The sequence below is a fragment of the Brassica napus genome, chromosome A9, assembly GCF_020379485.1.
Source record: "Brassica napus cultivar Da-Ae chromosome A9, Da-Ae, whole genome shotgun sequence".
Lineage (NCBI taxonomy): Eukaryota > Viridiplantae > Streptophyta > Magnoliopsida > Brassicales > Brassicaceae > Brassica > Brassica napus.
The window spans coordinates 10,437,259-10,462,354 of NC_063442.1; the positions used below are offsets into that span (position 1 = coordinate 10,437,259).

The window sequence follows — 25,096 nt, forward strand, 5'->3', positions numbered from 1 at the left end:
CGTCGTCGGTGAGATGTGAAGAACCACGACGGCTGACTCTCCAACTCCGTCCGCTAAAATTGAACAACCCTAAATAATCCATTGGTATCCAGTGCTCCATAACCATCGAATCCATCGTTCATGTCTGTCACTCACCGGAAAGTCGGAAACCAGGTAGAGATTACTAAGTTTACAAGATTGTGGTTACGAATTATAATACTCAGTCTGTGTTCAGTTCCTTTGATATATATGAGATTGATTATAGGATTGGTGTAAATATGCTGATTGGTGCTCATTTCATGTTCTTATTGACTTAGTATACACTGATGGAACAATTAAGATAGTGTTGGATTAGTTTTTTATTGCAATTTGTTTTCATCTGTTTAACTGTTGATTAAGCTTTGTCCAGTTTATGTTGGATTGCCTTCAAATCCTCTACATATGCTTAGATTAAATTCTTAAACTTTCTGACAACACTGCCCTATTTGTCTCAGATCTATGCTCTTCTTTCTGGAGGAGGATATGCAAAGAAAGTTGTTGTACCCTTTGGAAAAATCCTTCCAATCCTGCAGGATTATTCGTAAAAGATGCAGCCTTTTTCCCTAAAGTGGAGCTTGGTTTCCCTGAATACGAACACGGCTTATGAATTCACGTAAGATTCCTTCTTCAACTCTCACGTAAGTTTCACTTTATTGCGTATTTAATCTTTTTTTTCCTACATATCTCTCTGCAGATTATCTTCTTAGATATTCAATTATAGTTCGCGGCCTAACTACATGTGAGTGAGAATGAGTGGTTCGGGTAGAAAACGTGTTTTGATATGGGATTCCTAGGAAGAAGATATTCATCATCTTAGTGGAAATGAATATGTTGGGAAGTCAGCTTCTTATATTCGTAACAAGATCCCGTCCATGTTTCTATCCAGAGGGTAATGGTTGGGAGCCAACATGAGATCTGCTCTGGATGATATGATTAGGACAGTGAACATCTGCATCTAGACAACATTCAGTAAAAGCTTGGCCTCCCAAAAGCAATGATGATGGTCATGCTGCCATGATTTGTTACTATGATGCTATCAAAATCTTCTGAGCAAGAGGAAAATAGGCAATTGTATTTCCGCCAGTCACCTTTGAGGGACAGGCCTAGAACCCGTAGGTCAGTTTCATTTACAAATGTCATGTGTTCTTTGTTTATGGATATGATGACATAGTACTTATGCTTCTTACAGGAGGGCCGTAGCCCATTGCAGAAGTTAGACGAGATACTGGAGGATCCTATGACAACGCAAGACGGGGTCAGGAGAGAAATTGATGGTAGATGTAATAGAGATGGTGACTATGACTTGGAAGCTAAGAATATAAAGACGAGTAAAGATTTGTAGTAGAAAACTTCTTTATCCTAAATAATTGTATTGTACCGTGCATATTCAATAAAACTAGAAACAATAGCTTAGAGCATTTAATTGATGTAAAACTAAAGGATATGTTTACAGCTATTGTTCTCTTTATTGGAATAAATTTTGTTTTTCTTTACAAATGTACAACAAAAACTCAAAATTAAACAACGTTTCCCCAAAAAGTTCAACCATATTTTCTTTGTATTTGTTCAAACACTTATATATAACTTCACCCCACTAGATCTAATTTCAATTCATTTCTTCTTAGTTATTTCATTTTTCTCTACGTTAAAAATTACTTCTTTTTTCCACAAAGTTAAAATTGCTTAACCTTATAAAATTAGTACTTACATAATTTTAGTATTTAGAGTGATCACATGTCGTAAATCATTATATCAATTTATATTTGTTTGTTTTGTAATAGTTTCACAAAACTTTATTTGTAGATTCTTTTCTTAAAATTTTTATTTTATTTATTTGTAAATATTTAGACATTAAACAATCAATTTTTAATGAAAAATAACTACCAAAATACACTTAGTAAACTTAAAGAAAGTAAAAAAAATTAAATGAATCTTATTTTTAAAGAAAAATTTACAATCACATAATTCATATATTATACTTTAGATTTAATCATTATTTTTAATTACTAAACAACTTTCAAAACAGAAAACTATAACATTTTACATGAAATACATATAATAAAAAGTATTATAAAAAATTCAAAATAAAACAACAATAATAATAATAAAACTCAAGCAATTATTTATATTAAATTCTTTACTTTTTATTTTTGTATCGAGATCTTATATACGTAATTTTGGGTGTGATCCACGAATATAATATAACACTTAAATATTGAGAAAAGGATAAAAGTTAGAATGAATTTCATTGTAAAAGATATAAAACACAATGTTTTGTTTATATTTATGTAAATCTTATAAAAGTTATATATGAGAATTATTAATATAAGATTTTAATGAAATTATATATTTATTTAAGAGTTTTAAAAAAAAATATATCATCAAATAATTATATTTTGAATTGACCCAACATAAAATAAAATAAATTTATATTTTTCATATTTATTAATTAATTTATGGTGTACATCTAAACAAGATTTTGCAACTACACTTACATTTTACTTTTATGCATATTAAATTTTACAATCATATGTTAAGAACATAACTTCTTAACATTTTGTAATCATCAAATTTTATTTAGAACTAAATATACCAATACAACAAATAATTATCGTAGGCAAAATAGTAGTCATTTGTGTTATGCTTTCTTACGTACATTTATGATCCTTTTTGGATGATATGTCAATCTTTGGATTTATAGGTATACTAGCGGTATTCCGGCGCTACGCGCCGGGTTCGTATATTGTGTTTTTTAATGAGTTGATAATGTGTTTTTGGATCTATTTAATAGTGGTTACTGATAGTAGTGTATTATTTTATTTTGTATTTTGTAATTGTGTTGACATGGGTGCGCCAGCTAATATTGCTGGTTTAGATGTCATGTATACAATATTTAAAAAATAAATTAAAATAAATCTAAATAATTATTTAATAAAAAAATTAGATAATGTAAATGTTTATAAATTTTTATTATTTAGTAAAATTAATTGAATAATGAAATATTTGTGGTTGTTTGACATTTGTGCTAAATATTCATTTGTGGTTGTTTGACATTTGTGCTAAATATTTGTTATGTTTGGTTTTCTGATTTAATGTTTTATTTGAAATATATGTGAGGAATTTATTTTCTTAATTTGCGTTAGTAACTGTATTTTAAGAGTTTTGTGTGTTTTATGGACGTGTAAATATTTTTGTTGATGGAATATGCTTTGTTTTTTCTCTTGAGTTTATTACTATTTTGGTATGGACATTCACTTTACGTAATATAATATCGTTGAGAATAAGAAGGAATAGTCAATTATTGAACATAACAGAGTGAAATTAAATATTTGTGACCATCATAAATTCACAAATATTTGTTCTTGTTGAAATACAAAAATTGCGACGATCTGATGCTTAATGTTAAGTTAAAAAATGACCATGAATAAAATAAAGTATACAAATTTAGTCATTTGGTTGAAAAATAGCATTTCTCGTACCTCTTGTTGATGTTGTCCGGATGGCATAGTATTGTGGCTTTCGTTGCTTTTAAAGTGGTTGAGTAACACTTGAGTTTTTTTTTTGTCTAATAGACTTGAGTTTTTTAACACGAACTCCATGTACTAATTTCTTAATGTCATTGTAATAATTTCTTAAAGCGATTCGAACACTGATCGTCAAATTTATGGTCTTGCTTCCAACCAATTTTATTAATATAGGTTTCATCAACATTTTTCTCACCCGTGCAAAGCATTGTTAGACCGTATAGGTAAATTGCATATCTATGTACAAAACGTCTGCTGATGTTTGTAGATGATGGAGGCCGGCTTGGGATTGTTTTTAAAAAAATATTCTTCAATGCCTTTATCATAATGAACTTCTATGTTTTCAGCTGAAAAAAAAAATTTTGACATGAGATCGTTATACCTTGTCAAAGAAGCAACTGGATGGATGGATAATAGTTTGATGGTCATATATTCTTGTAAATACGGTTGTCTTTAGCTTCTTTGGCCAGTAGTGGGCATGATTGCATGACATGACGTGCGGTAGTTCTTAATGACTGTGCAACTCTTGAGATGATATCGCCTTGGATGTCTTGAGGGAGTTCTTCGAGTGTTGATAGTGGGTGAGCTCCGTTCATCTTGGAATTTTGTATTGATAATGAGTTTTTTTATTCTAGCAGGAGGGTCTAATTTATATTTTTGTGGAATTTGCAATTGTATTAAATGTTTCAACTTATGCATGGTAGTGTTCTTGTCAGTGATTATTGACTGAGTTAATTTTCCGTAATTACTTGTAACGTGTATGTGTTTTTAAGTGTTTTGGCTATTAACTTAAACCATTAGATAAGTGAAACGGGTCAGAACTTAATAGTGTTAGTGCATTTTATGTGTTGTTATCTTAGATCAAACGATTAAACCACTCTGTTTATTATTATTTTATTTAATCAAGTAGTAGTTTTTTTTTTAATTTTCCACAATTATATTCTCGTTTTTTTTGGAAATTATTTGGTATTTTTTGCTAAAAATTCTGTGCAAGTTACGTTTTAAATTTTGGGATAAAGACGCGTTAGATTTAAGTTGTTTTTTTTTATACGTAATTTTCATGTGGACGTTTGTAAATTATCACCCATTCACCCTACCTGGGTGGGTTAGACCATCTTGTGATGTTTTTAGGTTTAAGTTTTGTCAATGAAAAAAAAAGGTTTAAGTTTTGTTATCCGTTTCACGCTTTGGCCGTTGTTTAATTTTTAGAGAATCATTGTTATTGTAGACCAAAATTGATTGAAACAGTATGAATGAGTTGAACTTCATAATTAGTTGCAACTTAAGATCTCTCCTGTCGTAGTTGGCTTTTAAATCGTCAAATGAGAAGGATCATAAACTTATTTCATAAGTGTTGTAGAAAACTAAAGAAAAACAATGCGTGTGTTAGACATTAGTACATGCGATGATTATAATTTTAATCATTATATTGATGCTCCACATATATATAACCTTTTCAAGTGATTGCCATATTCAAGTAGCAATATGAGAAAACATTCAAGAAGCTTCTCGAGATTCTGGCAAAATCATTGATCATCTCCAAATAGTATAAATCCACAAAAAATTGTGTATGGAAAATCAAAGAGTTGTTTTGCAATACGTAGATCTAATGAAATGTCTAAGGTCATAACTTTTCTACTCTGTTTTTTTTTTCAGTCCCTCCGCCTCTCTCTTATATTAAGAAAGCTTCATGGCAGCATATGTATGGAAAAAATCTCAAACATTGATTAACAACTATTTACAATTGGCATTATTTCAAAATGCTACATCATGATCTAGTCTTGAATTATACAAACAGTTGCAAAAATCATCAGTTACACATCCAACTATATAATTCAAGAAAAAAAAACTCAATGAAATTGCCTGATATAGCTTCTTATATCAAATATCTCCTGGTCACCGGGGGACAATCTGAAACCTAATAAACTGGAGGGTCACGAACCATTAACTCCAAAAAACTGCAGTTCAGGCCGTGCAGGTACCTATGGAACGATACACATCATGGCATCCTGATAAATCTGATTACACCTTTAACCGGGAATCTATTAGTCAGCACAAAATCAATAACCATATGATAACCATATGAGTGTACTTTTCTCTTCTCAATGATGGCATGAATTACAACCACAAAACATCCGAGATCCCCAAAATTATATAATATTTACAGAACACAAAACGTATAATAAGCTAAGCCCTAGAGCAGGCTTCACAAAATCAAGTTTTTGTTTTCTGATTTTAGCTTCCATCGATTTACATTCATTTACATCTCCAGAGTTGCAGATTTTCTTCTGCACAACAGAGAAAAAGGACACTCTTTACCATCTCTTACATCAATAAGATAAGAAAAGAAAAAAATATACTTTCACATACATTTGATTTAGAGTGGAGAGATATCTAACCAAGCATTGAAGTCATCCAATTCATCCTAAGTTTGTTCTGGAATATTTCCATTATATGAAATTGAATCACAGGTTTAGTCTCATAAATGAGTGAACTTTGAACTTATCAGTAAGCACAAGGAAGCTATAGTCGCTGGATCTAACCCAGTTTTGCTTTGCAGAGAGAAAGAGATGTCTTTCCTGCAATCCAATCAACTGACTGCGATCTGATTTCTTAATCAATTTTATTAAACACACACTATGAGCTTCGCATAGTTGTGTTTGGTTTATCAGTGGACTCACTTAATCAAACTAACAAAATACTAAACAACTTAAGATAGATCAGTTGATTGGTTTTGTACCTGTCTAATTAGATTGTTATCATCACATGATGAATGGAATGATTTTCATTATTGAAAACAGTGCTGATACTACTATACGGTTAAAGTATGAGTTCAAAATTGTTATACAAACCGGACAAATCTACGTTGGTGTTAGCCAAAGCCATGAGTTGATCATACTTTTGAAAACGAAACTTCTCTGCTGGGATGGTCACTTGTTCCGTGACCTCAACAAAGCTCGTGTGGTCAGTGAAACGTGCTTCCAGCGGCATCAACACCACGAAGCCCATACATCACTCCTTCCCTCAATAGATTTTTGAAAGTATTAAGCTATTGAACATGAATCAAAATCAACTGAAAAAAATATTCAAAAAAAACAAAATCAACTGAAAAAAAAAACAGAGTAAATAAATTATGGTTAGTGACGACTTAGTTTAACGTTAAATCCAAAAACAAAAAATTAGGAATAAGAATAGGTACCTTCTCGTTGACAGTTTGACTGTTTTAGAAACATATAATAAGAGCGGACTATCAAAAGGTTGAGTAGAAAGAGCTAACAAAACACGGTGGTGGCTAGCCGGAGTCACATTCTCTTTATGGAGACCACCTTTCTTAACATTTCTTGCCTCTTTTAATCTGAGGAGAGGGACCTCGGCGGTGTTTGAATAGCATCCAGCTTTTAAATCGGCAAGAAAAACAGATGAACTCGCCACTGTTTATCCCAAGCAACAAAGCCATTTATAGTTGAAGCTTCAGGGGATTACTTTAGAGAATGCTATGGCCAATTTAATTCAAGAGAGTGGGAGGAGTGGCGCAGAAAAGTTAATGCTTGGATTAATGTTTCCAAGTGCCGTTACAAAGACGATCGCCGTTCGTCGTCGGTGAGATGTGAAGAACCACGACGGCTGACTCTCCAACTCCGTCCGCTAAAATTGAACAACCCTAAATAATTTGGGCCGTTTTGGACAATAATCAAAAGTCCACTGATTTGATCATAAAAAACACGTAGCCCAAATTATTAAACAACGTGAAGCAGCTTTCGCAAGTTTATAAAGTACTGCCACGTGGCAGAAAAAGCCCCATGCTGAATAATGATGTGGATGACTGAGGTGAGAGAAAACTCCCCTTTATATATATAGATGGTTTAATTTTGCTCTTTTATGAGTTTGTTTATCTCAAAATTGGATTCTATAATTTCTGATATGTATTTATAAAGGCTCATAAACTCACGCGTGAAGTTTTTGAATTTTGTTTTGTGAAATCTAATCCCAAAACAAAACAGTTTATTAGTTTCAAAAAGAAAATTTTATTCCTCAACAACATTGACAACAGTTTAGCCAATAATATCCATGGTAAGTAATCGGTAAATACCAAATACGCTAATTAAATTAAATAGAACTAATCACAATAATATATATATATATATATATATATATATATAAATAATGATGAGATCTCTAAGCAATTCCATAACAGTAAAAAAGATCATTCAATCATATTGTATTAAATAATTTTTAAAAAAAATTTAATCAGTATTCAAACTTTGCCTAAAATTTACATATGATAAAAATTAATTAATAAATTTAAAATATATATTCACAAATAATAATATAAATTAATAAATTTAAAGTACATGATCCGCGCGTAGGGGAAAATGAGCAGTGTATGATATTTACATAATAGTTTGTAAAGAAATATTTATGTAAATAATATCATAATTTTATAAAATACTAAAATAAATTGGGATGGTTTTCAACTTTAGGAAAGAAAATAGTAAAATACATCGGAGACAAATTCATCTCCAATGTATTCCTCTATTTTTTCTCTAAAATAGAGTAACTCTATAATAGAGTTTGAGTTTACTCCAATGGTACTCTATTTTAAAGTAAAAAATATAGTGATGAACAAAAAAAATAAATTACTCTATATTTGGAGTAAACCTATTTTTCACTCTATTTTAGAGTGAAAAATAGAGTACCATTAGAGCATTTTTTACTCTAAACTCAATTTTAGAGTGAAAAATAGAGTGGAGTTGGAGATGCTCTAAGGCATGGCCGACGTAAATGATCGACGTTGAGATTTCACCTTTTCTGATTCTTACTATTATAATATTTCAATATAATTTGAATATTCCCTTTGTTTTATAAAATAATGGTTTAAAAGTATTTTTTTGTTTCACTATATAAATTGTTTTTATATTTCAATGTAACTTTAAATTTATTGGATATTGTGTGGCCAATTTAATTATGTAAATTACTGTGTAATTGATTAAATTTATATATTAAATGACAGTTTTCTAAAGTAATAACTTTTAAATATTACAGATTTTAATTAAAACTGATTAGATTTTGAAGCAGATGGAATAATCTATAAATAAACTATATACATATATATATATATATATATGGAAAAAATTGTAAAGTGGTATCACCTTGAATTTTTCTCATTCTATGCATTCCTAATTGGAAGGAGATAATCAACATCTAATATTATGTTACTTCTCAGTATATTAGAAATGGCCGAACCGTAAACCAATCAAGGATGATGTAAGGAAGACATAAAGATATATTTCCAGTTATCACAAATATAGAATCAATTGACAACAACTTAATTATGTCCAGCGTAAGACAACATAGAAGAGTTTCCATACCTTCTAATATTATAATATGTCACTATATTAGTGGCTAAATCAGTTTTCTCTAGCACAAATATCCACTTCATTTTTGGAGTTTAAGCTTTTCTATCTGATGATATTAGTAGGTTGACCCCAAAAAAGAAAATGGTCGAACAGTACATTGTAATTGGAGAAAGAAAACAAACAAAAATCAACCGAAGAGTTTTAAGGTATATGAAACAAAAATTGAAAATAGCAATTTTCTGCAATTAAAGAATAAATCAATAAAATAAAATTGTAATATACACAGAAAAAAATATTTAGTAAAATAAAATCGTAATACAATTTCCATAATTGATAGTGCTCAGTTACACTAAAAAGTCTAAATTTATAACATACACAGTTTTATTTACATCTTTAAACTTATTATCTAATTTAAATGATTCTAAGAAAAGTGCCAGGATGAAGAGTTAGAAACTATACGATAAAATATAATACATAACGTTAAAAATACATTATCACTGATCACTAAAAAATCATGTTAGTTGTATTATAAATGAAATGACAACACATTTATTAAAACCATAGAACGACACCCAACAAAGTGTTATTAAATATACAAACTACAAATTAAATATGCTCAACGCAAACACACATAAAAATGAGACATCATATTTGGATATATTTAAATAAATAATTTTAAATATATTAAATTATTGATAATTTTAAAATTACTTAAAAAGAAACTAAATTATTAAAAATTAATATACAAAGAAAACTAAAGCAATATTTTGTAACGTCAAAATAATAAATGAATAAAAAATATATTATGTTAATAAAATAGATTTTAGATTTTAAAAACTTCTAATTCATGTAATATTACAAAATTCAATTTTTTTATTACAATTAATATTTTACCATTAGATATATTAAAATAATATTCTATATCGATATTCAATTGTCAGTGTTCAACTATTACACGTAAAAAATACTCCCTCTATTTCAAAATACTTGATGTTTTAGGGTGAATACACAAGAATTAAGGCATACTTTCTTTTCTAAAAAGTGACATTAAAAATATAAAGTAAAACTAATTCAGCCAATCATAAAAACAACAATAAAACATTATTGGTGGCACAGTTTTCTGTAAAACTAAAACTAATATAAAAATATCAGAACATCAAGTATTTTGAAACATTTTAAACTCTCCAAAACATCATCTATTTTGAAACGGAGAGATTATTATTAAGTACGCTTTTTTTTTGAAAAGAGGGTTTTATATTAAAAGACTTGATTCTTCATATTTTATTAGTTAATTGTGTTACATATAATAGAGATACTTACTTCAAACTAAAAATATAAAAAAAATTAAATTTGAAAATTAGTTATAATATAATTTAATATACAAAAATTCACATAGAAATAAAAACGATAAATATAACAAATTTAAATATATTATGGGCGCGTAGCGCGGAAAAAAGATCTAGTATATATAGATTCCTCAAAACAATTTCTTTTAAAGCGTATCAATTGTCACCATCATAATCCGAACAACTTGCGAAGGATCTTCATTCAAGAATTGAAGCCGACATAGCATACTTATCATTAACATTAAAAACTCGATATATAGTTTGTTTATTAGTTGGACGTGCTAATCATTGTCATATTGATATAATCTAACTATTTATACAATCCATCGAAAAAATAATGGTTAGATGTAAGGTTAGGCGCCAGTTATATATATTTAAGAAGATGGGCATCGTGGATAGGATCGATCCATCGTTTGGTGATGGGGAACGAATCAGATTCACATTAGAGAGCTACTGATTTGAAATCTGATATTAAATCAGTGCTAATCATATTATAATAAGATACTTAAGAAGGTAAGATCTTGATACTTAGCAACTAGGAGTACGGCAAGGAGAGGGACAAATTAAAGGCAGAGACCGAAGAGACTCTCTTTTCTTTTGTCTCGATGCGTTACGTGACAACAACATTACTTTTTATTTAATTTACTTTAATGTTACATATGTTTTCTATGCAATCACATGCAACTCTTGTGTTTTCAATTAATTATCTCGTCCTTTTCATTTCAAACAACTCTTTCTGTTCTTTTTAAAACCTGAATATACTTTTTAAAGCAAACAGAAGTTAAATGATTATTTTTTCTCAGAAGAAAAGACAGAAATAGTGATATGCATAATGCATTTACTGCTCACCGTTTACTTTTGAAGTTTTCGTTTTGTTCATAGACGTCGACCAATAAAAACACAATGTGAAGAATTTCGTACACATCTCTTCGCAAACTTTGAAAAATTCTACATATATTTTATGGATGGCGTGAAGATAGTAAAGAACTAAAGATATTTACTTTGAGTAGATCTTTTTTTTTTTGACAAAAATACTTTGGGTGGATCTTTTAATCGTGATATTAGTTTTTACTTTTGTTCTGCTCTTCGAAGTTTTTACTTTGCAGATCTTTTACGTTTCTTCTGCTGTAACAGAGAGAATACAAAAGTTTCAACAAAAAAAAAAAAAAACAGAGAGAATACAAGTTCTTTTTGGTCAAACAGAGAGAATACAAGTTATTTTCGTTTTGAATAAACTTTTCTCCACAATAAAGTCATGTTACAAAATAAATATTTTTGACAAATAAAAATCTGTAATAATAGAAGAAGAATAAATACGAATATTTTTTTAAAAAGGTATGGAATTAACCGGTCTAAACCAGCCTCTAACCAATGTAGTAGTAAACCAATATCAAACCGCCGGCTGGTCATTATAAATACATTTTTATCTAGATTTGTTTGATTTTTTTATTTTGTGGGTGATTAGATGAGTTGTAAAAATCTTTTTTTTTTAACTTTAGTTTATATATAGTGTGTTTAAAATTATCAATCATATTTTATTTCAATTTTTAAAGGTACAACAAAAAATGAAAAATGGACGAAAATTTTTATTTATTAAAATAAGATTTTTGTTGTAGGAAAATATATGGCTGTAGAAAATTTATTTACTAAAATAACCATTTTGTTTGATTTTATTATTCCAGTGTATTGCTTCAATTTTTTCTTTTAAAATCGAATAACTCTATGATAGAATTGACTTTTACTTTAATTATAATCCAGTTTAAAATAAAAATAAAATAATGAACAAAAATTAAATGTATTATTCTATTTACGGAGTAAATCTATTTTTATTCTTAAATAAAATAGGATTAAAGCATATTTTTATTTTTTACTTCATATGAAATTTAATGAGGTTGATGCTCTTAGGGGGTGTATCGAATCTGAAATTTAAAGTGATTTGATTATATTGAATTTTTAGATGATTTTATGTGAATATTAGAATTTGATATGATTTTTATTAAACAACTCTAGAATCTCATCTAAAATCATGAGATTTGGATTTTTATTTTTATAATTAAGAAACATTTCTCAAACACCTTACAATCACTTAAATCATTCTAAAATCTCTAATTTAAATTATGTTCAATAATAGTTGATTTCAAAATGATTTATAAAATGACAAGTTCAATAACAATGGATTTTAAAACATTTTTAAAAATCTTCATGAATTTGTCATTTTAATATAAATAATCTAAAACACTTGGCTGAATACATCCTCCTAGTCTACGAATCAACATTCCCAAACATTCAAAACGAAATTGACATGTCCACATTTACAGTTCCCTCGAAAACAACAGTTAAATATAGTGGTCTCAAATTGAAACGATATTTAAACTTTCATATGTAACCAAAAATAGATGGGTTAATTTAAATTAAAAAAAGAATTGTGTTTTATTGTGGTTATATACATACAATGAATGTGGTATTCGAAATTAATAAAAATTATATAATAAAAGAAATATTAACTTGTAATTCTAGGAAAGTATTTAATCTTTATTAGTAGTACTCTGATCCTAATTCAAAATGTCGTATTTTCAGGTGTTTTATTGACAGCTACATCTCTGTTTTTATGACAGCTACATTTTGTCATTAATGTGTATATATATGACTTTTAATGTCAATTTTGGTGTGCTTTGTAGCTATATATACGATGATGATGAACGACCACAACGCTGAATTTCGGTTTTGTAACTGTAGTATAGCTTCCCATACGCAATGATGACCCACACTTATAATTTTTTTTTTTGTAAATATAAAGGGTTAAACCCGGGTCTATTAAAGACACAGACCTAATCTCCGGGTGGAGGTACAGCCCACAGATAGATTCTCTCCTGGGTATTCAAATGAGCTGAAAGCAATAGCCCATATCCGTGTGGCCAGCGGGGTTCGAACCAGAGTTCACCGTATTAGGTTTAATCCCTCAGGCGCCACTGGACTACCACCATTGATTCCCACACTTATAATTTATACAAACTAAAATTATATTCTGGAAGAAAATGTTCATTGGATGCTTCGAACGTTGAACTAAAATTAAGACACTACATATTCGTAAGCGTCGATCGATTTTGTCTTCTTGTGTGTGGTCATGTTCGGGTGAATCGAGATATTTAAAATACATATGCATACTATCCACCTCTGTATATTAAGATATTCATAGGTCGTAGCAAATTTTGAATTCACGTTCGTATGAAAACAATCGCATTAATGTCAGGCTGGATTTGTCGTAAACACGTAAATAATAAAACCATCACGTTCATGTAGTGTTTTAGTCTAGTAATTGTCGACGATTTTGGATTTTACTCATACAAAAGTTTGGCTATTAGCAATAATTAAAAACTGAGATCTTCTAAGAGTTGAATTGAGACGTAACCATGAGCTTCTTCCATCGGTGAATGATCCCTTCGCTGAGTTTTTAATATAGTACTTGGTTAATATCCGCGTCTTGCACGGCATGAACATTATATATATATATTATTTTATATATCATAAGGTTTTTATATATTCTAAAATAATAATATATATTAAATAATTAAAAAGTCAGAACAGATATATAAATAAATTTTATAAATCCAAACAATAACTTTTTCTGTTTGATATAGTATATAATTAAATATAAATGATATTATAACATGTATATAGTATACTTTTATACTAATATCTATTAAATGATGTTTTCTAATCATATGATTTTTTTGATCATTTGTATTTTTATAGCAAAAATTTTAAATTACTAATAACAAAAATTTTATTCTGGAATTAATAGTTTCAGTAATTTATAATTTTTAAAAAAATTAAGTTGTCAATATTTGTTCACAGATTTTATCAAAAAATTGTTCAAAGTAAATTACTAAGTTATAATATTTATGTATTTTATATGGTATATATTTTAATTTAAAATTATATATATATATACATATATATATATATTTTAATCCTAATACTTATTAAATGAGGCTTTCTACTTATATGATTTTGTAATCATTTGTATTTTGTCAAAACAAAATTTTTAAACCATGGATCACAAAATTTAAATGTGAGACTTTTAACAGTTTTATTAATTTATAATCATTTTTTAAAATTTAAAATATAGCATATTCAGAAAAATCTAAATTTTTATTATATGGTTAATATGGTTGTTTAATTTATTTAATAATTTAAAATAAAAAAATATGATAGAAGATACACTAACTTTTATCAAATTTTATCATTCAAAATCATTAATTATCATATATAATTTAGCCATATTAGGCAATTCCGTAATTTTTACTTAAGAAAATAATGAAGAACATTAATAATGAATTATATTTATTTTAATAAAAATGTTATTATATATTTTGAAAGACCAACATATTTCTCTAATGATTTTAAGAATCATCTTAATGATGATATGTATCTATAAAAAATGTTGTATTGCTTCTCAACCAATACATAAGGGATAGCTGTGAAAGTAAGATATTTGGTAATTACTATTATCTTACTTTAAATTTGCTAATAACCAGAAATTTATAAGTTTATAGAGATCCATATATTTATAGAACGACGTTCAGAAAAAAAAAGTTTCAACCATTCAAAATTGTTATCTTTTTGGATAGCAGATTTTTTTGTTTGAGAAAAATAAACCTATTATTTTTTAATTTATATCACTTAATATAAAAAATTTAGCTAGTAAATCAACTTGTTATTGGAGTTACTACCAATTACTATGCAAAATAAATTTTGTACATGAACGAAAAAAGATATTGTACATGTTGGCTGTTTAGGATAAAACTGACACGTTCAGACATTTGTCAATTCGACAACCATGCATACAGATCAACATAGGTTTTTTTTTTTGAGCTAACAGATCAACATTAGATCACGCCAAATCTATACTATTATTTACAAAGTAAATTTTCAGAATCGAGTTTTCACGTTAAAAGTTAGACTGGTTAATATCGTTGTTACCTTTAATAAATTTTTATATATAATAATTTAATTTAAAACGAATTTTATATTAATAATATTAAATTTCTAAAAAGATAATTCTCATATATTTTGTTATTATCTTGAAAAAATATTTTATATTTCTAACAAACAAGATAATACTTATATATTATGTTGTTATCTTTAAATAATATGTTTATTATAAAAATTAAGATACAAAACAATATGTAATTAAATATTAATGAAGAAAAAACATTCCATAAAAATATAGTCTAAAACATTTCTAATATATGAGTGTTTTGAAAAATTCAACACAATAATTAGTATATATATTTTAATGAAATTTTCTGTCATAATAAATTATTTTATGTTTGGTATAAACTTGTTAAAAATATAAATAATAACTTAAAAAATTGCTTTTGAATTAACAAAATATAAAATAATAAATATCTATAAGAAGATTACGTCCGCATGTACAGACAAACACCTAGTTTTTACATGTTTACTGATTATGTTGGATGATATTCATTATCTAATATTCAAATCCGATATGATCTACTTTGGCAAAAAACATATTACTGATATAATCTTAGATTATTCTACAACATATATGATTTAATCAAATGCGAATAATATTAATGTGTTTTCACATCCATTATCTAAAATGAGCCTGATACATCTTTATCTATTAGTATTTTCAACTGGGTTTCTAAGCATTGATAATTATTAATAGATATATTATGATTAAATTAATGATAAATAATAAAAGGAGATGAAAAATATAAGAAATTTTTAATTTGATTTTTTCTTTTAATTCGTAACATACTTTAAACATATTATTTATATGAATAATTATATTTTCTCTTTCTACCTCAAAATTTAATAACTAAAATAAAAGAAAATATTAATACTTATATAGTTTTTTTTATATAGTTTTTTTTTTTGCTAAAACATTAATACTTATATAGTTGCGATACTTAAAAGAATTTTCATTGATGAAAAATGCTCTTAGAGCATCTCCAAAAAGAAACTCTATTTTAAAGTTTCTCAAACTCTATATTTGAAGTTTAAAAGTGTTATTCTCCAAAAGCAAAACTTCAAACTCAACTTCAAAACTATTTGTATTCTATAATATGGTCCTTATATTTGTCATAATCAATTTGAATTCATAAAACTTTTGTAATTAACCAGCACATATATAAACATATTACAACAATATTAATTAATAATATATTATATTAAAATATAATTTTTTTAAAAAATAACTTAATTAATATTAAACTTCAAGCAAAATACCATATTATTCCATAAAGTGATTTTCGTAATGCATATATGATCTACTAGTGCATTTTGAAGTAAAAATGACTCTCCTCATTTTTAATTTGTAGATTAGGGATAAAAGTTGTTGAAATTAAGTGATATTAATACTTGTAAATACACTAGATCAGAACAAGAATGTAAAAGAAAAACATAAAATATTGCTAAGAACTAACTTTTATCGATGATATTAATACTCGTGAATATATTCAATATGAACAAGAAAGAATTGTACGAAAAGACATCATCAACAACAACAACAACCCTTTTCAGTTACACAAAACAAATTGGACAATATTTATAAATTTTGAAAGTTCCGGATCAAACTTACATGACTATTAGTGTTGTTGTTATATTTAAATATGTGTAATAGTTATGTCTTCATGTAATTTTTTAAAAGTTTGTTTGTTAAGTTTTTTTAATATATTTTTGTTATCTAAATCTAGTTTTAAATATTTTAAATCTTCTTTTAAAATTTTATTTAATTTTATGTGTAAACTTAAATTTTGTAAACAAAACTTAAAATACTTTTTTATAAAGATTAAAACAATAAAGAAGAAAATATTTATGAATCATAAATATGATGTGTAACTGAAAGGACCAAAATAAAAATAAAAATATGAAACTTCAAATTTGAAGTTTTGAATAGTGAAACTTCAAATATAGAGTTTTAATTCTCAAAACTTCAAATTTGAACTGGTAAAGTGTCTTTTAGAAATGCTCTTAGACGGTTCTCGTAGACACAAAAGCTTATGTGCGATGGCACTTGGGTGTGGGACAAGTTCGTACTAAAATCAACATAAATATCTACATTAACCTAAATATTTGAAAATTAATTTTCTTTTAAAAATATTCGAGAAGTCTTAAACAAGCTTTTACAACCAATTTATATTATTAAAAGAGAAGTACCTATTAAAAATTCAACATAAATATCTACATTAACCTAAATATTTGAAAATTAATTTTCTTTTAAAAATATTCGAGAAGTCTTAAACAAGCTTTTTCAACCAATTTATATTATTAAAAGAGAAGTACCTATTAAAAATTCCCCTTAGTTTTTTAATTTAATTACACTTCCATGCCACTGACCATTAAATTGAATTTTATACTTTAATGCTTGTCTTTTTCAGTTAGATTAATGTGTTTTCCTTAAATAAATCTGAGTTAAATGTAATTAAATCAACTTTAAAATACACATATATTAAAAAATTATTGAAACAAATATTAAAAACAACCTAAACTATGAAAAACAATTTAAAAGCTAGTTTTCACGCTTTTGGTCTTATAATACGTATACAATACCATATAAACAAAATTAATGCTTATTACTATAACTTAACAATAAAATATTGTGCATATATATTATACGTGATTCATTTATGTTTTAAACTTCCTTATTATAAACGTTTTGGAATATTATCATCAATTTTTTAATAAAAAAAATATTTCAGCAATATCAATTTCATATTTTGAATATAAAATTAACTTTATTCCCATGATTTTAGTTAAAATAGGCGGGTCAATTTATATCCCGTCCAATTGGGTTTTTAGAATAGTTGTAATTCATTTTTAGTTTGACCCAAACGCATAATATACTAATAATACATTTCAATCATACAATTAAATATGAAAGAAATGTCAATATAAATTTGATCTAACATAGTATATTAATATATATATATATATATATATTTACATCCAATCTTTTTGTATAGTTACATAATTGTTCCAACTCACATTTAATAAATACATATATATATATATATATATATATATATCATGATACAATAACAAAATATATGATATACATAAATCATTATATAAACACCCGTACGATCGCACGGGTCAAGCTCTAGTTATTGATTTAATAAGTTAAACAAAGTAATCAAATGAGACAAACACAACAGTGAACGTCTCAATTCAACTGTAGTGGATTTTTTTCTTTTACTTATTATAATATAATCGAAGGAAGATTGGGGATCAAAAGTCCAAAACTTGTTAATCTCAAATTGACAAATCTGGCCTGATAACACTAACCATTGTTCATCACCTTTTAGGTGCACACAAAAAGTTCATAATCTTTAATTCATTTTTAAACCTTGGGTGGATGGAAATGTTTTCTTTTATTTTTATAAAACAGATATCCTTAACCACATAAACATTTTGTTATCTTTCAAATTAAGCATTTAGAATGGCAGACCATAACTGAAACACCAGTAAAAAATGATTGTTTTTTCTTAAACTAAGAAAACTTTTTTGAATGTAAATAACGCTTTACTGATTTTGAGTTATAAGTATATTTAAAAAATATTATTGAATATGTATAAAAAAACGTTGCCAAATATGTATAAAATATTTTTAAGATTTTTTTAAAAATTAACTAAAACATTAATAAGTATGTATTTAAGAAAACATTCTTGAACGCATATTTAGAAATACCTTTATACATGTGTATTTATGAAGACTTTCTAAATTTAAATTATTGTATATTTAGAAAGACATTTCTGAATATGTATAACATTCGTCTAAATGAAGAAAATAATGTTAAATATGTATAACATCTTTTTAAGATTTAAGAACTTTTTTTTGTAAAGGTGTATTTAAGAAATATTTTCAAATTTCTATTTTGGAAGACCTTCATACATGTACATTTATGAAGATGTTTTAAAGAATTCTTTAATACATTCAAAATTTTATATACAAAATGGTTTTCTAAAATGATGGTTTTTGGTCATTTATTCTAACATTACAAAAAATTATTAGTGACTTTTGTCATTGAATGTTATTTTCTGGGATAAGATTATAAAAATGATAATCTATAGATTTGATCTTATATATACAACTTCATTATAAAATTTCAACCGCTTTACATGATTCCATGATAATCTAAATTTAACTATATTACACTATGACAAAAAAAAACATATTAGACTTTTCAATAAATTTATTTTCAGTAATCTGTTCAAAAATCTAACCCATAGTATAAAAATATTTGTTATAAAAATACGGCCATTGGGATTAGTCGGATCCTCTCGAGGCTCCAGATACCAGAGTCATCAAAAAAATAAATTTTGTTAACTATATATTCAATATTGTAATCATTAAAAAGACAATATCTATTAGAGAAATACTATATGATAGTATTAAAACATATTTTTTTTAAAAAAATATCATATAAGAATTCTTTTGCTAAAATATCATTTATCATAATTTAATATTTTTTATTCTATATTTGAATTTAGTGATTAGGTTTTAGAATTTATATATTAGAAGATGAATGGTAAAGTTAAAAAAAAAAGAATGTTAAAGTAAGATCTGAGATTCTGAGGTTAGGAATAATTTAGTCAATTTTCCCTTCAATAAATATTATTTTGAAGATTATTTTCTTCATACACTATTTTTGTTATTTTAAGCTATCTGATAGATATATGTGCTATTTATTACCGGAAGTAAAAACACACATTGATGAATGATTGTACCTGTATAAACTCTGTAGCAGCCCTATAGTTTTAACTTTATTAGGTCTGCGGTTTGAACCGTACAATCCCAAAAAAAAATGAAGACCGACCTTGTAGGGGCCATAAACAGAAAAATAATAAAACCTTTTCAAATATTAAAAAAAAAAAAAACAGATCGGAAAATCATATTAAAAAAAAAAAAAGAAGAAGACTCGGAGACTGAGAGAAGAGAGAGGAGAAGAGAGAGGAGAAGAGCTTCGTGCATGGGCTACAAAACATTTACACAAAAGAGATTCTCCGATTGAAGCAACAACGAAGACTAATCATCCTCCTCTCTTCAATCCAGGGGTTTCCTTCTCCTTCTCCTCCAGCTTCAAAGGGCTGGTGAGTATTAGATTATCGGATTGCTTTCCTTTTTGAATCTGTCTCTCTGCTCCTCGAAATCCGTCGTGTTATTAGCTCGTAAAGTCATTTTCCGGGAATCGAACTCGCGATTCCTTAGTTCCTGCTCACTATTCTTACTTCAACGACGGTGTTCTCTTTTTGTCTATTTACTTTTAATCGGATTAAGCTGTTTGATAAATCTTTGTTTCTGAGTGATGGGTTTATTGCAATGGGCTCATAATTAGATTTTTCATTTTTTTTTTTGTTTTTGATGAATCTCTTAGACTAATAACTTCATTTTTTGAACTTTGTTTTGGTTAAAACCTGAATTGAAGCAATGGATGCTTTGACAAGGATGAATCATTGGTGAATGCCAGCTCCAGGAGTATCGGTGTCTCTCTTATGTAATTTGCATCTGGTTATAAACTCAAAAGAGTTATGAATGATCCACAATTAATGAGTGCTACATAAGAATGTTGTAAGAATCAAATCACCAGACTGCTTGTCAACATGGAAACAAGGTGTGTGCTTTTTTTTGTTTTCCTGCCTTTCAGCATTTTGACTTTTGCTGTCAGATCTGAAGTATGATTTTGTCTTTTCCCTCAGGCTGGAAGAGAGAGAGTTCTCAAACGGTGATGTTTATTCCGGTCAACTCAGAGGAACGCTTCCTCACGGGAAGGGGAAGTACGCGTGGTCCGATGGGATCATCTACGAAGGCGACTGGGAAGAAGGGAAAATCTCAGGGAAAGGAAAGATCACGTGGCTATCCGGAGCCAAGTACGAAGGTGACTTCTCTGGAGGATACCTTCACGGCTTTGGCACGATGACTTCCCCTGACGGATCCGTATACAGCGGATCCTGGAGGATGAATGTGCGCCACGGTCTAGGGAGGAAAGAGTATTGCAACTCGGATTCGTATGATGGGTCTTGGAGAGAAGGGTTACAAGATGGGAGTGGTAGTTACACTTGGACTAATGGGAACAGGTTCATTGGGAATTGGAAGAAGGGTAAAATGTCTGGGAGAGGGGTTATGAGCTGGTCGAACGGTGATCTTTTTAACGGGTTTTGGTTGAACGGTCTTAGACATGGCTCTGGGGTTTATAAGTACGCTGACGGTGGTTTTTACTTCGGAACATGGTCGCGTGGTTTGAAAGATGGGACTGGAGTGTACTATCCCGCTGGGAGTAAACACCCGTCTCTGAAGAAGTGGCATCGTCATTTCGGATACAACGACACTGGAAACTTCATCCTCTCTCATGATTCGTCGATAAACTTGGAGGAGCTGCGGAACTCGAAAGCTGTGTCGAGAACTCTTTCGGAGATAACAACGACGAGTGGGCTGGCGAGAAACTCTGGGAGAATGTCTGAGAGGTTTCTTGATGAAAACTGGGGTACCACTGATCCTCCAAGAGATTATATGGGTCATGGGCCCTTATCCAAGTCTGGGCGGTCTGCTGGCTCTGGTGAAAACGAGGGACGCGGCAAGAACCCTATAGTCTTTGAAAGGGAATACATGCAAGGAGTTTTGATTAAAGAACGGATTATGAGTTCTATTGACATGTCACGCAAGGCTAGGCCTCTGGATGGGCCTAAAGAGGTCAGCATTAGCGCTTGTGTGTCCTTCCTTGGGGGGAAATGGAACTATTATCTCATGCTTAATCTCCAACTCGGTATCAGGTATTATCAATGCTTGTACTAGTTTGTTCCTCTTACAGAAACATAACTTTTTGAAAGTTCACAGGTACACTGTTGGAAAAATAACGCCGGTGCCTCGGCGGGAAGTTCGTGCTTCTGACTTTGGAGAAAGAGCTAGGATCACAATGTTCTTCCCTAGAAATGGTTCCCAGTATACGCCTTCACATAAGTCTATTGATTTCGATTGGAAAGACTATTGCCCTATGGTTTTCAGGTTAAACATGTTTTCTTCCTCCATGTACCAAAAAAAAGCTTTAGAATCAACAGAAACAGTAGCATTAAAAGTTTCTATCAATACGTCTACTGTATTCAAGATTACTACATGTTCCTCAGATTATTTACTGTGCATGTCATAGGAATTTGAGGGAGATGTTCAAACTAGATGCTGCAGACTACATGATGTCTATCTGTGGTGATGATGGTCTGAGGGAAATTTCCTCCCCTGGGAAAAGTGGCAGTATCTTCTACCTTTCTCACGACGACAGATTTGTGATCAAGACATTAAAAAGATCTGAGTTGAAGGTTTGATATTAACTTAAACCAAAGCTATTATATTTATTTTTGGTCCTTTTGTTTTTTTTTTTAATTCTTGTTCCCTTTTAGACGATGGAGTCTAGTCTTTGTCTTTACTTGTATATGTTTTTCTTTAGGATCTTATTTAATTTATGACTGAAAGCATCTTGTTTTTTTTTCTTCTTGTAGGTTCTACTCAGGATGTTGCCTAGGTACTATGAACACGTAGGGGAGCATGAAAACACGCTCATAACGAAATTTTTTGGAGTTCACAGATTAAAACTCAAGTGGGGTAAAAAGGTAAGAACTTGTTTGGATCTCTTTTATATCTTAAGAGTCATTATTTTCTGTTTTTTAAGCATGAATCGTTGTGCTGCTCTGATAGGTACGCTTTGTGGTCATGGGAAATATGTTTTGCACAGAGTTGAAGATTCATCGCCGCTATGACCTTAAGGGCTCTACTCAAGGGAGATTTACAGAAAAGAATAAAATCAGAGAAAAGACTACCATGAAAGATCTTGATCTTGCTTATGAGTTTCATATGGACAAGCTGCTGCGAGAGGCTTTCTTCAAGTGAGTTCTCTTCTCAATTCTTTTAATAATAGCTTCATCTGCATGAAAGGTAGCCTTTACATGTCACTTGATTACCTGAATGATAATATAATAGTCATTTTGCTACAAAACCATTAGATTTATGTACTAAGTGAATTTTTCGTATAAGTCTTCTTGCTGCAACTGCTTACTGTTTCTGAGAACATCTTATGATCACATCTGACCTGTAGCAATTTTCTAGCACTTGTCCTATTTTTTCTGTTGGATTTGTGAGGGTTGCAGTGTTGAAATTTATATTTTACTCCCTATGGAAGTCTTATCTATATAAGAATAGTAGATTTTTTGCAGGAGAGTAAGTTCTCACTGTTGTAAACTTCTTGAGTCCATTTCTGCAGGACCTGGCTGATATTTAGATAACTACAAAACTTAATATTTTTCCTGTACCTTGAAATGGGGTAAAGCAGTTATTTCCTACGATTTTGTAAATGCTTTTATTAAATAATTAAGATGATAGAAAAATTAGCTGCAGATGAGAAGTTATACTAAATGCCCTTCCTTCATTGCTGGCTCCACACATCCCTTTAGAAAAAAAATGTTTACTCTTCGCTGCCTTGCTTTAAGTTTAGTTCTACTAGTGAATTTTTGTTTGATGCTCTTCCTATGTTTGCTTGGATTTTCCATCGTCTTAAATTGTTTTAGTTTTGAATTTGTGTGTTGTCTAATCTTTTGTGGAACCTCTTTGTTTCCAAAATGTCAGGCAAATTGTGTTAGACTGCTCGTTCTTGGAATCTCTGCAAATCATTGATTACAGTCTTCTGTTGGGATTACATTTTAGAGCTCCAGATCAACTTAATGATATCCTAGAGCCTCCCAATGAAATGTCAGATCAAGAAAATGACAGTGTTGCTTCTGTTGAAGGTAGTTTGGCCTCAATGTTTTTTTTTTTAAAAGGTTTATCTTCTGTCCAGAGTAGATAAACAATCTCACTGTTGTGTTTCTTCAGTCGGTTTGCCTCGTGAACCATCCATTCCTCCAAAAGGGCTGTTATTGGTTACTCACGAACCTAATTCCGTTAATACTGCCCCGGGACCTCACATCAGAGGAAGTACACTACGAGCATTCGCTGCTGGGGAGAAAGAAGTTGATCTCATTCTACCTGGAACTGCAAGGTCAGTCACTTCCCATTCTCTACCTGGAACTGCAAGTTAATCTTGTGTTCACTAAATATACATATTACCGTTTGGAATTGAACTTCAGGCTCCGGGTACAGTTAGGAGTAAACATGCCAGCTCAAGCCCACCACAAACTCCGTCAGGACGAGGAGGAATCAGGGACGGTAGAGCTCTTTGAAGTATATGATGTGGTTGTTTACATGGGCATGATCGACATCCTGCAAGAGTACAACATGAAAAAGAGAATGGAACATACTTGCAAATCAATTCAGTATGATCCAATGTCAATTTCAGCCATCGAGCCTACACTTTACGCTAAACGGTTCACTGATTTTCTCCTCAAGGTTTTCCCAGAAACAGCATAGAGAGAGAGAGAGAGATCAAATGGTTTCATGATTTGACCCGGTCGGTCGATATTCTTTCTTACTGTTGATAAGCCATAAAGGACTGAGGGATTTGGCTCGTATAATGTTATTTCGTCTTTTATGTACACTAACATTTAGGATCTTATACCTTAAAACAAATTTTCTAGTATTGAGTAAAAAAGTCCTTTCTAACTTTTAGTTTCTTTAAATGGGAATGCTCTATGTTACTGTATTTAAGCATCCATATTAACAAGCAAACCATGGAAGATGAGTGTGGTCAGCTTCGTCTTGGTCGAAAATAATAAAGTGGCAATTCTCACTGCCACTTTATTTGTTTAGTCCACCACGAAGCTTACCACCTTTCTCCACCAAGAAACTTACCACCTTTTTGATGCAGACAAGAAATCCATCTGGATCATAAGGCTGTTAGGTG

At 29.2% G+C, this 25,096-nt stretch overlaps 1 protein-coding gene and 2 long non-coding RNA genes across 3 annotated transcripts; 2 read left to right on the forward strand and 1 right to left on the reverse strand.

Annotated features, from left to right (window-relative positions):
• The first annotated feature begins 78 nt into the window (after nt 1-78).
• Nucleotides 79-1,509, forward strand: LOC125577852. The gene is made up of 4 exons (XR_007316252.1): nt 79-153; nt 474-631; nt 713-1,134; nt 1,208-1,509. It is a non-coding gene; the product is annotated as an uncharacterized LOC125577852 (long non-coding RNA).
• Nucleotides 1,510-5,243: 3,734 nt separating this feature from the next.
• LOC125577854 lies at nt 5,244-7,271 on the reverse strand. Its single transcript, XR_007316254.1, has 2 exons — nt 5,913-7,271; nt 5,244-5,830 (listed from the first exon to the last, which is right to left on the reverse strand). It is a non-coding gene; the product is annotated as an uncharacterized LOC125577854 (long non-coding RNA).
• Nucleotides 7,272-20,135: 12,864 nt separating this feature from the next.
• Nucleotides 20,136-24,857, forward strand: LOC106366579 (phosphatidylinositol 4-phosphate 5-kinase 8). Its single transcript, XM_048739860.1, has 10 exons — nt 20,136-20,366; nt 20,702-20,887; nt 20,973-22,043; nt 22,108-22,275; nt 22,418-22,583; nt 22,764-22,874; nt 22,960-23,147; nt 23,884-24,044; nt 24,130-24,295; nt 24,384-24,857. Exons 2-10 carry the CDS (start codon nt 20,877-20,879, stop codon nt 24,661-24,663), a joined length of 2,322 nt encoding a protein of 773 aa, XP_048595817.1. The 5' UTR covers nt 20,136-20,366; nt 20,702-20,876; the 3' UTR covers nt 24,664-24,857.
• Nucleotides 24,858-25,096: the final 239 nt, after the last annotated feature.

Coding starts and splice junctions, on each gene's coding strand:
- LOC106366579 (XM_048739860.1), top strand. Junction 22,276..22,417: donor TATTGCCCTATGGTTTTCAG/GTTAAACATGTT, acceptor TGCATGTCATAG/GAATTTGAGGGAGATGTTCA. Junction 23,148..23,883: donor CTGCGAGAGGCTTTCTTCAA/GTGAGTTCTCTT, acceptor CCAAAATGTCAG/GCAAATTGTGTTAGACTGCT.